The 12,088-nt window shown below is 37.6% G+C and overlaps 1 protein-coding gene across 1 annotated transcript in view; it reads left to right on the plus strand.

Moving 5' to 3' along the window:
* Nucleotides 1-12,088, plus strand: part of TTN (titin) — a 310,344-nt gene that overhangs the window by 104,721 nt on the left and 193,535 nt on the right. The window contains exons 86-100 of the mRNA XM_087705592.1: nt 15-302; nt 903-1,184; nt 1,711-1,989; nt 2,084-2,365; nt 2,458-2,736; nt 3,662-3,949; nt 4,072-4,350; nt 4,446-4,724; nt 4,818-5,096; nt 6,016-6,303; nt 6,458-6,745; nt 7,451-7,741; nt 9,174-9,461; nt 10,497-10,589; nt 10,694-10,976. Coding sequence (XP_087561718.1) covers nt 15-302; nt 903-1,184; nt 1,711-1,989; nt 2,084-2,365; nt 2,458-2,736; nt 3,662-3,949; nt 4,072-4,350; nt 4,446-4,724; nt 4,818-5,096; nt 6,016-6,303; nt 6,458-6,745; nt 7,451-7,741; nt 9,174-9,461; nt 10,497-10,589; nt 10,694-10,976 — 4,066 coding nt within the window. The remainder of the gene's footprint in view (nt 1-14; nt 303-902; nt 1,185-1,710; nt 1,990-2,083; nt 2,366-2,457; nt 2,737-3,661; nt 3,950-4,071; nt 4,351-4,445; nt 4,725-4,817; nt 5,097-6,015; nt 6,304-6,457; nt 6,746-7,450; nt 7,742-9,173; nt 9,462-10,496; nt 10,590-10,693; nt 10,977-12,088) is intronic.

A 12,088-nucleotide genomic window follows, 5' to 3' on the forward strand; every position in this document is an offset into this window, starting at 1 on the left:
TTTGCCCCTTTCAGAACATATGATACCACCTTCCTTTGACGTGAAGCCTTTGCCTGTTGATGTTGCTCTTGGGGAAAGTGGTTCTTTCAAGTGTCATGTCACAGGTTCTATGCCCATGAAAATCACCTGGGCAAAAGATAACCGAGAGATCCGTCCTAGTGATAATTACAAGATTACATTGATAGAAAACACAGCCACACTGACTGTTCTTAAAGTAGGTAAAGGTGATGCTGGACTTTATACCTGCTTGGCAAGCAACAGTGCTGGAAAGGATGCTTGTGGCGCTCAGCTGAGCTTCAAAGGTAAATTTCTAAAAAGTATAAATCATAACACTTATATTATACTTACATATATACATATATGCCCTCGCTACATTTTTGTTGCCTTTTTAAAAAATATGAAATGGGAATTATGCTAATATAGATAAGCTCCTCGTTTTAAAGCAGCAGCTGGTAAATTTATGGAAAGTAGTAATTTTCATAAGAAAGCTGGTGCTTTATGTTTTGTATTTTTGCTTATAAGACTTTCTAAACTTAAAATATAAAAATATACTAGCTGATAAAGAAGCTGGTTATCCTTCAACATCTGAATAGAGTATCTTACTTTTATGTGAACATAATTCTAGGTAGCTTTATTTTCCACAGAAGTATGATTAAGCTATTAAAATCCGCAATAACAAGAAAGAAACTGGGCATTTATTGTACTTATAATGAGCTTTAAAATGTATATTTCATAAGTAGCAAGAAGCATTTGAAATAGAAGTCTAGCACAGTTTAACATAAAGGGGATACGTTGGCCTTTTCTGTTGATATACAACGGCAACTTGAGATTTTGCAAATTTAATGGAAATAACGTTGTTTAAACATTGCCTTGTGAATACGTTTCCTCCCTTTTTTCAACAGAGCCACCAAGATTTATTAGGAAGTTAGATTCTTCCAGAGTTGTGAAAGAACATGATTCAACTAGATATGAATGCAAGATAGCTGGATCACCAGAAATTCATGTTGCATGGTACAAAGGTGAAACTCAAATTCATCCCAGTGACAAATACAGCATGTCTTTTGTTGATTCTGTGGCTGTCATTGAATTGCACAATCTGACTGTTGAAGACAGTGGGGACTACGCTTGTGAAGCTCAAAACCCAGCTGGAAGAACTAGCAGCACCACATCCCTAAAAGTGAAAGGTCAGGATCTATTCTTTCTTTGTTTCTCATTCATTTATGGCAGGGGTGTCAAACTCAAGGCTGTCTCGCAGGGTGCTTAGATCTGTCAAACTGTCTCGCAGGGTGCTTAGATCTGGCCTGCAGGCCTGTTAACAGCAAACGACCAGCCCACATGCGGCCCTCCCGGGCTCCACTTTCACTGGTAGAGGGCTGCAAAAGACCGTCGCGAATGAAATGGAGCCTCAATGAGTGATGTCAAGGTGGCCGTGCCCCCTGGCAATGCCCCCCAGCCCCCCAAGGTCAAACACAAATGCAATTTCATTGCGGCCCTCAATGAAATTGAGTTTGACACCCCTGATTTATGGGGGGAAATGGTCAGGGTTATTTTTTTTTCCATTAAAGACCAAAGCCAATCAGTTTAACTGGGCATGGAAAATTTTATCTCAAATACATGCAATCTCCCATCTCACTGTAACGTTACCTCCTTGGTGCTTATTAATATCCATTCTCCACATTTAATGGAAATTTTAATCTCTGTTTTTTACAGCTCCTCCAGTTTTCCGCAAGACACCCCAACCAATGGAATCATTGAAAGGAGTTGATGTTCATCTTGAATGTGTGCTTCAAGGCACACCACCCTTCCAAATTTCATGGTATAAGGATAAAAGAGAAATCCGAACTAGCAAGAAGTACAAGATTTTGTCTGAGGATTACTTTGCTAGCCTACATATTCTGAACACTGATGCTGCAGACACTGGTGAATATCACTGCAAAGCCGTCAACGATGTGGGGAGCGATGCTTGCATTTGTTCTGTGATACTGAAAGGTTTGTACATGACTTCTTGTTATCTCACTCTTTTTTTTTCACATCTTTTTTTCCTCTTACTTCGCATTTACACATTTTCTTCTTCTGCCTTCAGAGCCCCCAAGGTTTGCAAAGAAACTTCACGATATCAGTGCAATCGTTGGGGAGCCAGCAGAATTACAAGCCACTGTTGAAGGCTCTGAGCCCATTTCTGTTCTTTGGTTGAAAGACAAAGGAGAAATTATCCACGAAAGTGACAATCTCTGGATGTCATACACAGATAAAGTGGCAATCCTTCAAGTTGTGCATGCAGAGCCAACCGACATGGGAAAATACATCTGTCAAATTAAAAATGATGCTGGAAGTCAGGAATGTTTTGCTAACTTATCAGTTCTTGGTTAGTAGACTTAAACCATAAAAACAAAGTATACTGCCATGTGTTACATAATCTTGCTCACTAATGTGACAATGATTTGCATCTCATTCCAGAGCCAGCAACTATTGTAGAGAAACCAGAACCAATGACAGTCACCACAGGAGATTCTTGTGCCTTAGAGTGCACTGTTTCTGGAACACCTGAGCTTTCTACTCGATGGTTCAAGAATGGATATGAGCTCACTTCTGACCAGAAATACAAAATCACCTTCTTCAATAAAGTATCTGTGCTCAAGATTCTGAATGCAAGTTTGCAAGATAGTGGGGAATATACATTTGAGGTGAAAAACAGTGTTGGTCAAAGCCGTTGTACAGCTTCTGTACATGTTTCAGGTTAGTGGATTAGCATGAGGAATACAATTCTGTATTTCCTCTGCATTTTCATATCAGGTTTTGCATATGTTAACTTCTGATGTTAGGCGTCCATGTACCATTCCTAAATACTTTAGAAATGAACTTATTGTGGAATATCTGACAGAGGATCAGTTATAGCAATGAATATTCCTAGATACCCATTCACAAGTTATGTTTTGCTTTTAATAGTATGTAGCAGGGGTGAAATCCAGCAAGTTCTGACAGATTTTGGAGAAGTGGTAGCAGGAATTTTGAGTAGTTCAGAGAACCAGTAGCGGAAATTTTGAGTAGTTCGGAGAACCAGTAGAGCAAATTTTGAGTAGTTAGGAGAACCAGTAGTGGAAATTTTGAGTAGTTCGGAGAACCAGCAAATGCCACCTCTGGCTGGCCCCAGAGTGGGGTGGGAATTGAGATTTTGCAGTATCCTTCCCCTGCCACACCCAACAAGCCACACATACCACGCACATCACGCACATCAAGCCACGCCCGCAGAATCGATAGTAAAAAAAATTGAATTTTACCACTGGTATGTAGTACTGTTTACACAGTTGGGGGACATCTTTTTTAAAGGGAAAGAGCATGTTTGCACTCAGTACTGTCTTAAATATAATATGCCAAAAACATACCCCACTAAACTACGAAAGCACAAATTTGTTACTCAGAGAATTGAGTAATAGCCCTATTATTATCATCTGAGATGTCCGTAGGATCTTCTGCTTTCCTCAAAATGTTGCAAGCAGCTTTACACTGTCAGTGTCACACTTTTTATACCTGATTAGAACGTCAAAATGCATGTATAAAGAAGGTGAAGCTTGCATTGCCTGGGCAGAATATTGCTTTTGTCATTTGCCCCCTCTTACCCCTCCTTGCTTATTGTAATTCAATTTTTATTTTGTGCTCACAGATCGCATTATACCACCTTCGTTCACAAAACCATTGAAAGAAACACAGGGTCTCTTGGGCTCATCCAGCGTACTTGAATGCAAAGTCATTGGATCCCCTCCGATCTCTGTTTTTTGGTTCCGTGATGGTGAGGAGATCACCACTGGAGAAAAATATCAGGCAACTCTTACAGATAACACATGTTCTTTAAAAGTGAACGCTCTTCAAGAGTCTGATATTGGAAATTACACTTGTATAGCAACCAATGAAGCTGGAACTGACGAATGTGAAGCATATTTCATAGTTAGAGGTAAAAATTTGATATTAAGATATGTATTAAAAGAAAATAATTGTTTAAAAATCTTGTTTGCTTTTTATGTTCTTTAATCTGCACATTTGGCATTAATGTTTTTTTTTTTAATGTATATCTAGAACCTCCATCTTTTGTGAAGAAACCCGAACCTTTGCAAGTTTTATCTGGGGCAAATGTAACATTCACAAGTCTCATTAAAGGAACCATCCCTCTTGAGGTCAAATGGTTTAGGGGAAGTGTTGAATTGGTTCCAGGACATAGATGCAATATATCTCAAGAAGAATCGGTTGCTGAACTGGAGCTGTTTGATGTTCACTCTGTCCAAAGTGGAGACTACACTTGCATTGTCAGTAATGAAGCTGGCAAAATCTCTTGTACAACTCATCTCTTTGTAAAAGGTTTGTAATTATTCTGTCTTCTTGGTTAAACAGAATGGCAACCATCATTTTTAAACCACTTTAAATTTCCCATCTTGTGCTTTTTTTTTTTACAGAACCAGCGAAATTTGTGAAAAAACTGAATGACTTCCATGTTGAGAAAGGAAAGCAATTACTTTTAGAATGCTCCTATACTGGTACCCCTCCTATTAAAGTGTCTTGGAGGAAAAATGGTATAAATTTAACTCATTCAGAGAAATGCAGTATTACCACTACAGAAACATCTGCTATACTGGAGATCCCTAACAGCAGACTAGAAGATGCTGGCCTGTATTCTTGCCACATAGAAAACGAATCAGGTCAAGATAACTCTCAGGCAGCTGCTTCAATCTTACGTATGTAGCTTGTATCAAAGAATATTTTAACAGAACTATTGATTATTTTGTGGGAAACAAACTCACTTTGTAATCTGTGCTTTTGTTCTATAGAACCACCATACTTTGTCCAAAATCTAGAGCCTGTACAAGTGACCGTTGGAGATTCTGCATCATTACAGTGTCAAATTGCTGGAACACCAGAAATCAATGTGTCATGGTACAAAGGAGACACAAAACTAAGACCCACCAGTACTTCTAAAATGCACTATAAAAACCAAGTGGCCACTTTAGTATTCAGCCAAGTGGAGAGCAATGATAGCGGGGAGTATATCTGCAAGGCTGAAAACAGTGTTGGGGAAGCTGCCTCTTCAGCACTGCTATCTGTTCAAGGTAAGTAGTAACCACCAGCTTTTCAAAACTTGGGAAATACTATTTATTAATCTGTTGAAAGGCACGAGACAGGAAAAATATGTCTGTTTCAGCTGTTCTTTCCCAATGGAAATTTTATGTATCCAATACAAGTAAGTTGATACACTTTGTTAACATCTATTGGCTGTAGCTTCTCAAGAGAATCTCTTTATTCACAAAGTCATTAAAATAAGCCTCCCTTCTTTTATGTCATCTACTATCATACGTGTTTAAAGTTGTCAGAAAAGGCAATGTCCACAATTCACTGAAACTTCAGATAAGTTGATAGAGTTTCATTTTTATCCTGTTTAGTTTAAGCATGTCTAATTATACCTTTGTTAAGGATATTAATTTATATAGTCTATATATTACCACTGCAGATAGTCTTATGCTATAGTTAGAGGATCCAGATTGTTGGGAGCAATATGCTGAAACCGCTTAGAGAGGGATGTAAAAGCAGTCTAAGTCAGTGGTTCTCAACCTGTGGCTCGGGACCCCTTTAGGGGATCAAATGACCCTTTTGCCTAAGACCATTGGAAAACCCATATTTTCAAAAAAAATACCGAAAACATAGAATAATTTTATGATTGTAGGTCACCACAACATGAGGAACTGTATTAAAGGGTCGCGGCATTAGGAAGGTTGAGACCCACTGGTCTAAGTGCTTTTGCTATTGCTATATGTATCTCACATTGATAGACCCTAGACTCCTAGAGTTGGAAAGAACTATTTAGTCCATCAAGTTGAATCCTCTGATCAATTCAGAAATCCACCCATAATAGCTGTCCAAGCCAAAACTGGAATACATCAAGGGGAACTCTCTATTTCCTTTGATAATGCTCAAATTCAAATCCAAACCATTCAGAGTCAGTAACTCTGCACAATATTTGTTTTCTTGCAGATCGTAAACTTCCTCCTTCATTTTCACGAAAATTAAGGGACATTCATGAAACTGTTGGTTTACCGATTACATTGGATTGTGGCATTAATGGTTCTGAACCAATGGAAGTAACCTGGTATAAAGATGGTGCACAAATAAGAGATGGCTACAACGTGCAAATATCGTATTTAAATAAAGTCGCCATTCTACAGATTTCACAAACTGATATGAGTCTTGGTGGACAATATACTTGCACAGCCTCCAATGCCATTGGAACCGCTTCTTGTAGTGCCAAACTCATCCTTACAGGTTTGACAAAAATACACATCTCTCCTTTGATACTTTTATGGCATGTCAAGTCTCAGTTATTAGCTCAGTTCATTAACCTGCTTTAAGTTTATATTTGATATACATTTTTAAATGTGCTGAATTAACAATTTACTTGTACTTCTTCCTATTTTAGAGGGGAAAATGCCACCCTTCTTTGACACCCCAATTACTCATGTTGATGCCGTTGTTGGCGACAGTGCTGATTTTGAGTGTCGTGTTTCTGGAACACGCCCTATTAAGATTACTTGGTCAAAGGATAACCGTGAATTGCGAACTGGAGGAAAGCATCAGATCAGTTATACAGAAAATATAGCTCATTTGACAATTCTGAAAGTTGACAAAGGAGATTCTGGAAAATATTCATGTCATGCTAGTAATGAAGTTGGAAAAGAATCTTGCACAGCTCAACTTAATATTAAAGGTACTGGAAATTTTCACCAGTAAGATAAAATTTAGATTCCATTGTGTGTAGGTTTCTATCTAAAGAACTCTCATTTGCATACTTTTGGTACCTGCCAGAAAACTAATGAGACCTGGGGCATTTGTAATGATGTGAGATACAATGCTAATGATCCTACAACTAGAATTGGAAGCCACAGAAATCAGAAATTCCCTTCCCATGACTGTAAAACTTCATAGAGAAGTTCTAGAATTAGTATCTCTGTTTTGAACATATGCATGAGGAGTTTATGAGAGAGAAAAAAGTAAAACCAAAGAAATAAGATGTTCTTTCCGTTTCTACCAAAAATATTTTGGAATTCAGTTGGATTAAAACCTGTGCTTTCTTGGTAATATTTTAATTTATGAAGATATATTTTACTGTATATTTGATTTAAATGTATGAATCTCACTTTTTTCCTTAGCCACATAAAAGAGGAATTTTTATTTTGCTAGCTGTTAGCATATTATTTCATTTATTGCTTCATTCTGTTTTTTTTTTCATTTTGTCTTTTAAATTTTGCTAGTCACTGACCAAATAAATATTATTGATTGATTAGACACACAAAAGTGGCAAACCTAAATACCCTTTTGAGGATAACCCAAGACAATCAATGGAATTTTAAAACATTTGCCTGAATACATCTTTCTCACTAGTTTATTTTCCTATTATCTTCCTTTCTGACAGAGCGACAGAATCCACCTATGTTCACCAAGAAGTTATCTGAAACAGTAGAAGAAACGGAAGGAAACAGCTTTAAACTTGAGGGCCGCGTTTCTGGTACCCAGCCTCTGGCGGTTACTTGGTACAAAAATAACCAGGAAATCTATGGAAGCCCTAACTGTGAACTAGCTTTTGAGAACAATACTATTCTGCTGCTCATTAAAAATGCAGGACCAGTTGATGCAGGCTTATATACCTGTAAAGTATCCAATGAAGCTGGGAGCACGCTGTGTACTTCCTCTGTTGTTATTAAAGGTTAGTTCCTTTCCTAGAGGCCTACTGTACAATATTTATTTTATGAGCTACTACTGTTTACCCATGGGTCCAAATGATCAGAACATTAATTCTGATGTATTTGATAACAAAAAAAAACAATTCTACATACTGTATATAGTTTTATACCAGGTTGCAGCACAATAAGATGACAGAAAATTGTGCTGGACTGCTGAATTATTTCAATTTCAGTTCTTAAAATGTTCAGTCATGAGACTATTTGAAGGGTGCGCACAAATTATTTTATAATTGATTGATGGGGCTCTGCAAAAATGACCTTTTTTCATTTTTTGAAAAAAAATGTTACTCATACTCACATTTGGCAACACATTTTTAGTGAAAAATAATCCTTGTATTATTTTTCACTCTCAACTTAGAAATTTTAGTCACAAATAGAGGCAAATGTATTTCAAGGGGTCCAGTTAAGATACATACATACATACATACATACATACATACATACATAATACATACATACATATGTTATATTTGTGCTGATAAATAAATAAAGGGAGACTAGTATAGATCTATTTCAAGCTATTTAGCTCTCATCAGCTAGCCATACCCTTACTGGGAAGCTTGGGAAGCTTGAAATAGATCTATACTAGTCTCCCTTTATTTATTTATCAGCACAAATATAACAAATGTAACAAAAAGGCAACAGTAAAAATATTGGGTTTCTGTCTGGATAGTCTCTTGTGACGAGCCGAAGGACAGAGAATGGAAGTAGTGATCTTCCTCCCATATTTGGGCATACCGGGGGTTGTAAATATATATATACTGAGTGGGAGTGGCTTGGCAGTCATGTGACTGGGTGGGCATGGCCAACTTGCAAAATATGGTGAAACTCACTTAACAATGCTCTTGCTTAGCAACCAAAATGTTGGCTCAGAAACTCTGGCATTTGAAGCATACAAGTCTTAAAGATATCAAGTTACAAGACCCTTGCACCCCTAACCCTTTAGAAAAAAAACTCCCAGGGGTGTACAAACTTGACAGCTTTAAGACTTTAAGGTTTAGATAGGACTCTTAGAGGTGGACAGGGCGATTGGTGAGCCAGCCAATCAGTGACTGGCAGGTGGGGCAAGCGTGGTGTGGACGGGTGGCAGGAGGGAGCTGGAACCAGTTCTAAATGGCATGGTAGATTTGTGGAACCTCTTCTATAGAAGAGGTTAGAACTGGCAGGAACCCACCCCTGATGGTATGCCAATAAAATGTAAATTCATTTCACTGTCTCCCATCTATGATCCAGCTAGAAGGATTCATGCATCTACAATTTTTTTCCACAATTAAAATGACCTTCATCTTGACAATATTCATGTTACATTTAGCATAAAAGATAGTGGATAAAATAAGATGAATGGTAATCTAACTACTTTCCTCCTCTTGCTTTTGTAATGTTATCACATTTCAGAACCTAAAAAACCTCCGGTATTTGATCGACCTCTTAAACCAGTGACAATAGATGAAGGCAAGATCCTGCAACTTGCTTGCCATGTAGTTGGATCACAACCCATTAAGATCCAGTGGCTCAAAGCTGGGAGAGAGCTCAGATCCTCTGACAAATGCCGCTTCAGCTTTGCAAATGGAACAGCTCTCTTAGAGATCCAAGCAGTTACTAAAACTGATTCTGCGGAATATGTGTGCAAAGCCTCAAACGCAGCTGGAAGTGATTCTTCTAAGTCAAAAGTGGCAGTGAAAGGTACAGTTAAATTGAATATTTAGAGAGAGAACAACAATTAAAAGCCCTAGGAACTACTACCAAGACTTCATAAACATGCCAAGGTGAATTATTTTGTCAGGCATGTATTGCACTGCAGCATACATGAAATAAATGACGTGCCTTAATAGTAGCATTTAATAATAGGAACACTTAATTTACAGTGGTTTGAGTGAAATTAAATCAAAGAAAACTGTTCTAATACATACCCTGTATTTGCAGTGATTTTAGTCAGTGCTGTTTTACTTCTTCCTGGCTTACATGCCTATCATGACACTCACTTTTGAGATAAGCAACATTATGCAAAACACAGAAAATTACATAAAAATAGAAAAATATTAAAGGCATGAGAAAATATATGGAATAGAATAGGACAGAACAGAACAGAATAGAACAGAACAAAACAGAATAGAGTTAGAAGGGGCCTTGGAGGTCTTCTAGTCCAACCCCCTGCCCAGGCAGGAAACCCTATACCATTTCAGACAAATGGTTGTCCAATCTCTTCTTAAAAACTTGCAGTGTTGGAGTTTTTCAACTGGTTAATTGTTCTAACTATCAGGGAATTTCTTCTTAGTTCTAGGTTACTTCTCTCCTTGATTAGTTTCCAACCATTGCTTCTTGTCCTACCCTCAGATGCTTTAAATAATAGCTTGACTCTCTCTTCTTTGCCCCTGAGATATTGGAACACTGCTATCATGTCACCCCTAGTCCTTCTTTTCATCAAACCAGACATACCCAATTCCAGCAACTGTTCTTTATGTCTCTTAGCCTCCAATCCTGTAATCATCTTTGTTGCTCTTCTATGCACTCTTTCTAGAGCAGGGGTGTCAAACTTGCAACCCACAGGCCAGATGTATCTCATACTGGCCATGGCTACCCCAATATTAGATCAGTAATAGATAATAAATTATTTAGGTATTATAGAATTCAAATTTGGTGGGAGATCTCTATGTATTACTTTATTTGAACATTGTTATTTTCGGTTCTCCAACATCCTTCCTTTGCTTTGCCTTTCAGAAAAACCCACAGCTGCACCAGTTGCTAAGAAAGCACCTACTGACGGAAGGCTTTACTTTGTCTCTGAACCTCAAAGTATCAATATATTTGAAAGTGAGCCCAGCTTCTAAATATTTTCCTCCCCATATCTGTTGACTATTTTCTTCCTTCAACCTACAGTTGACATTTTCTTCCCTCTGTGTCTTTTTTTCAAACAGAGAGCTTAGCAACCTTTACTGCTAAAGTTGGTGGTGATCCGATGCCCAATGTGAAATGGATGAAAGGAAAATGGAGGCAACTCAATCAAGGAGGCCGCATTACAATCCAGCAGAAAGGAGATGAGGCCAAGCTGGAAATCAAGGATGCAATGAAAACTGATTCTGGGCAGTATAGATGTGTGGCTTTTAATGAGCATGGTGAAATTGAAAGTGTCGTCAACCTCCAGGTTGAGGAACGGAAGAAAGAAGTTATTGAAGGTGATCTAAGAGCAAAATTAAAGAAGTAAGTGTTAACATTTTCCAACAATGTTAAACTGTGAGGCAGAAAGCTTGTTTTAATAGTTAGAAATTGGAGAATAAAATATAATTCAGCTCATTTTAAAGTATTCCTTCATCCTTCTTTAATGCTGACACTAGAAGTTATTGTGTCAAAAATAGTTGTGTGAGAAGTATAGAGTGAGAGATACTCAAAAGAGGTGCTATAGAATATGCCATTTTAAATTCACAAAGATAAAGAAAACAGGTGGTTAGAAGGAGCTTAATATCATTGTATGTACCAGTTGTATCTTTTCCTGGATTATAAGGCCCTTAATGTCACTCATCCCCTAATCACCTCTTGTTTGCACTACAGTAATGTATTCTATGTGGAAAACCATTCAAAGTTTCATTTGGTCCAGAATATGATAGTGCAAGTTACTATGAAGGCACTTCTTGAAAGCACTTCTGTTCATCTATGTAAGGTCTCAACTCTGCAATTTTAGTGGTTGCCATTTGGCTTCCAGATGCAATTCAAGGTGCTAATGGACTTCCATAAGGCCTTTTGAGATTTGTGACTTGGATGTTTACAGGATCACTATTCTTCAGTTGTCTGCCTATACTATTAGATCTGACAGATATTCCAGATCCCATCAATACAACAATGTTGTATAGTGGGAGCCTGCAGCAACAGTTTCTATAATGCCATGCATGGCTTTTGGAAACATATCCCTACAAAAATCTATATGGCCCCCAATCCTGTTATTCTTTAGAATGTTCTTTATAAACTTGTCTCTTCCAGCAAGGAAATTTGTGAACCCACTGTTTTAATTTTTCTTTTCTTAATTCAGCCTTTTCTGAAATGGCTGTTATTTTTTATTATTATCTTTGCCTCTTATGTTTCAAACTTTCTTTGTAAAGCCACCCTGAATCACTTGTAAATTGGGCATCTCTATATAAAATTTCGTAAGTTTTATTGAGTTGTAAAATGAAACACAGAAGTAGGTACAACTCTGTTAATCTATAAGGTTGCAATCAAAGTGAGCATTAGGAATTCCTTTAGCAAAGAAGCCTACTTTATTAAGCTGAAGATGCTTAGAATCTTGGGGAAAATTATAAATCATTTTACACAAGCTGTAA

Source organism: Thamnophis sirtalis, unplaced genomic scaffold (assembly GCF_051295495.1).
Source record: "Thamnophis sirtalis isolate CommonGarterSnake01/CBP01778 unplaced genomic scaffold, rThaSir2_p1.2 scaffold_1, whole genome shotgun sequence".
In the NCBI taxonomy this organism is placed as follows: domain Eukaryota; kingdom Metazoa; phylum Chordata; class Lepidosauria; order Squamata; family Natricidae; genus Thamnophis; species Thamnophis sirtalis.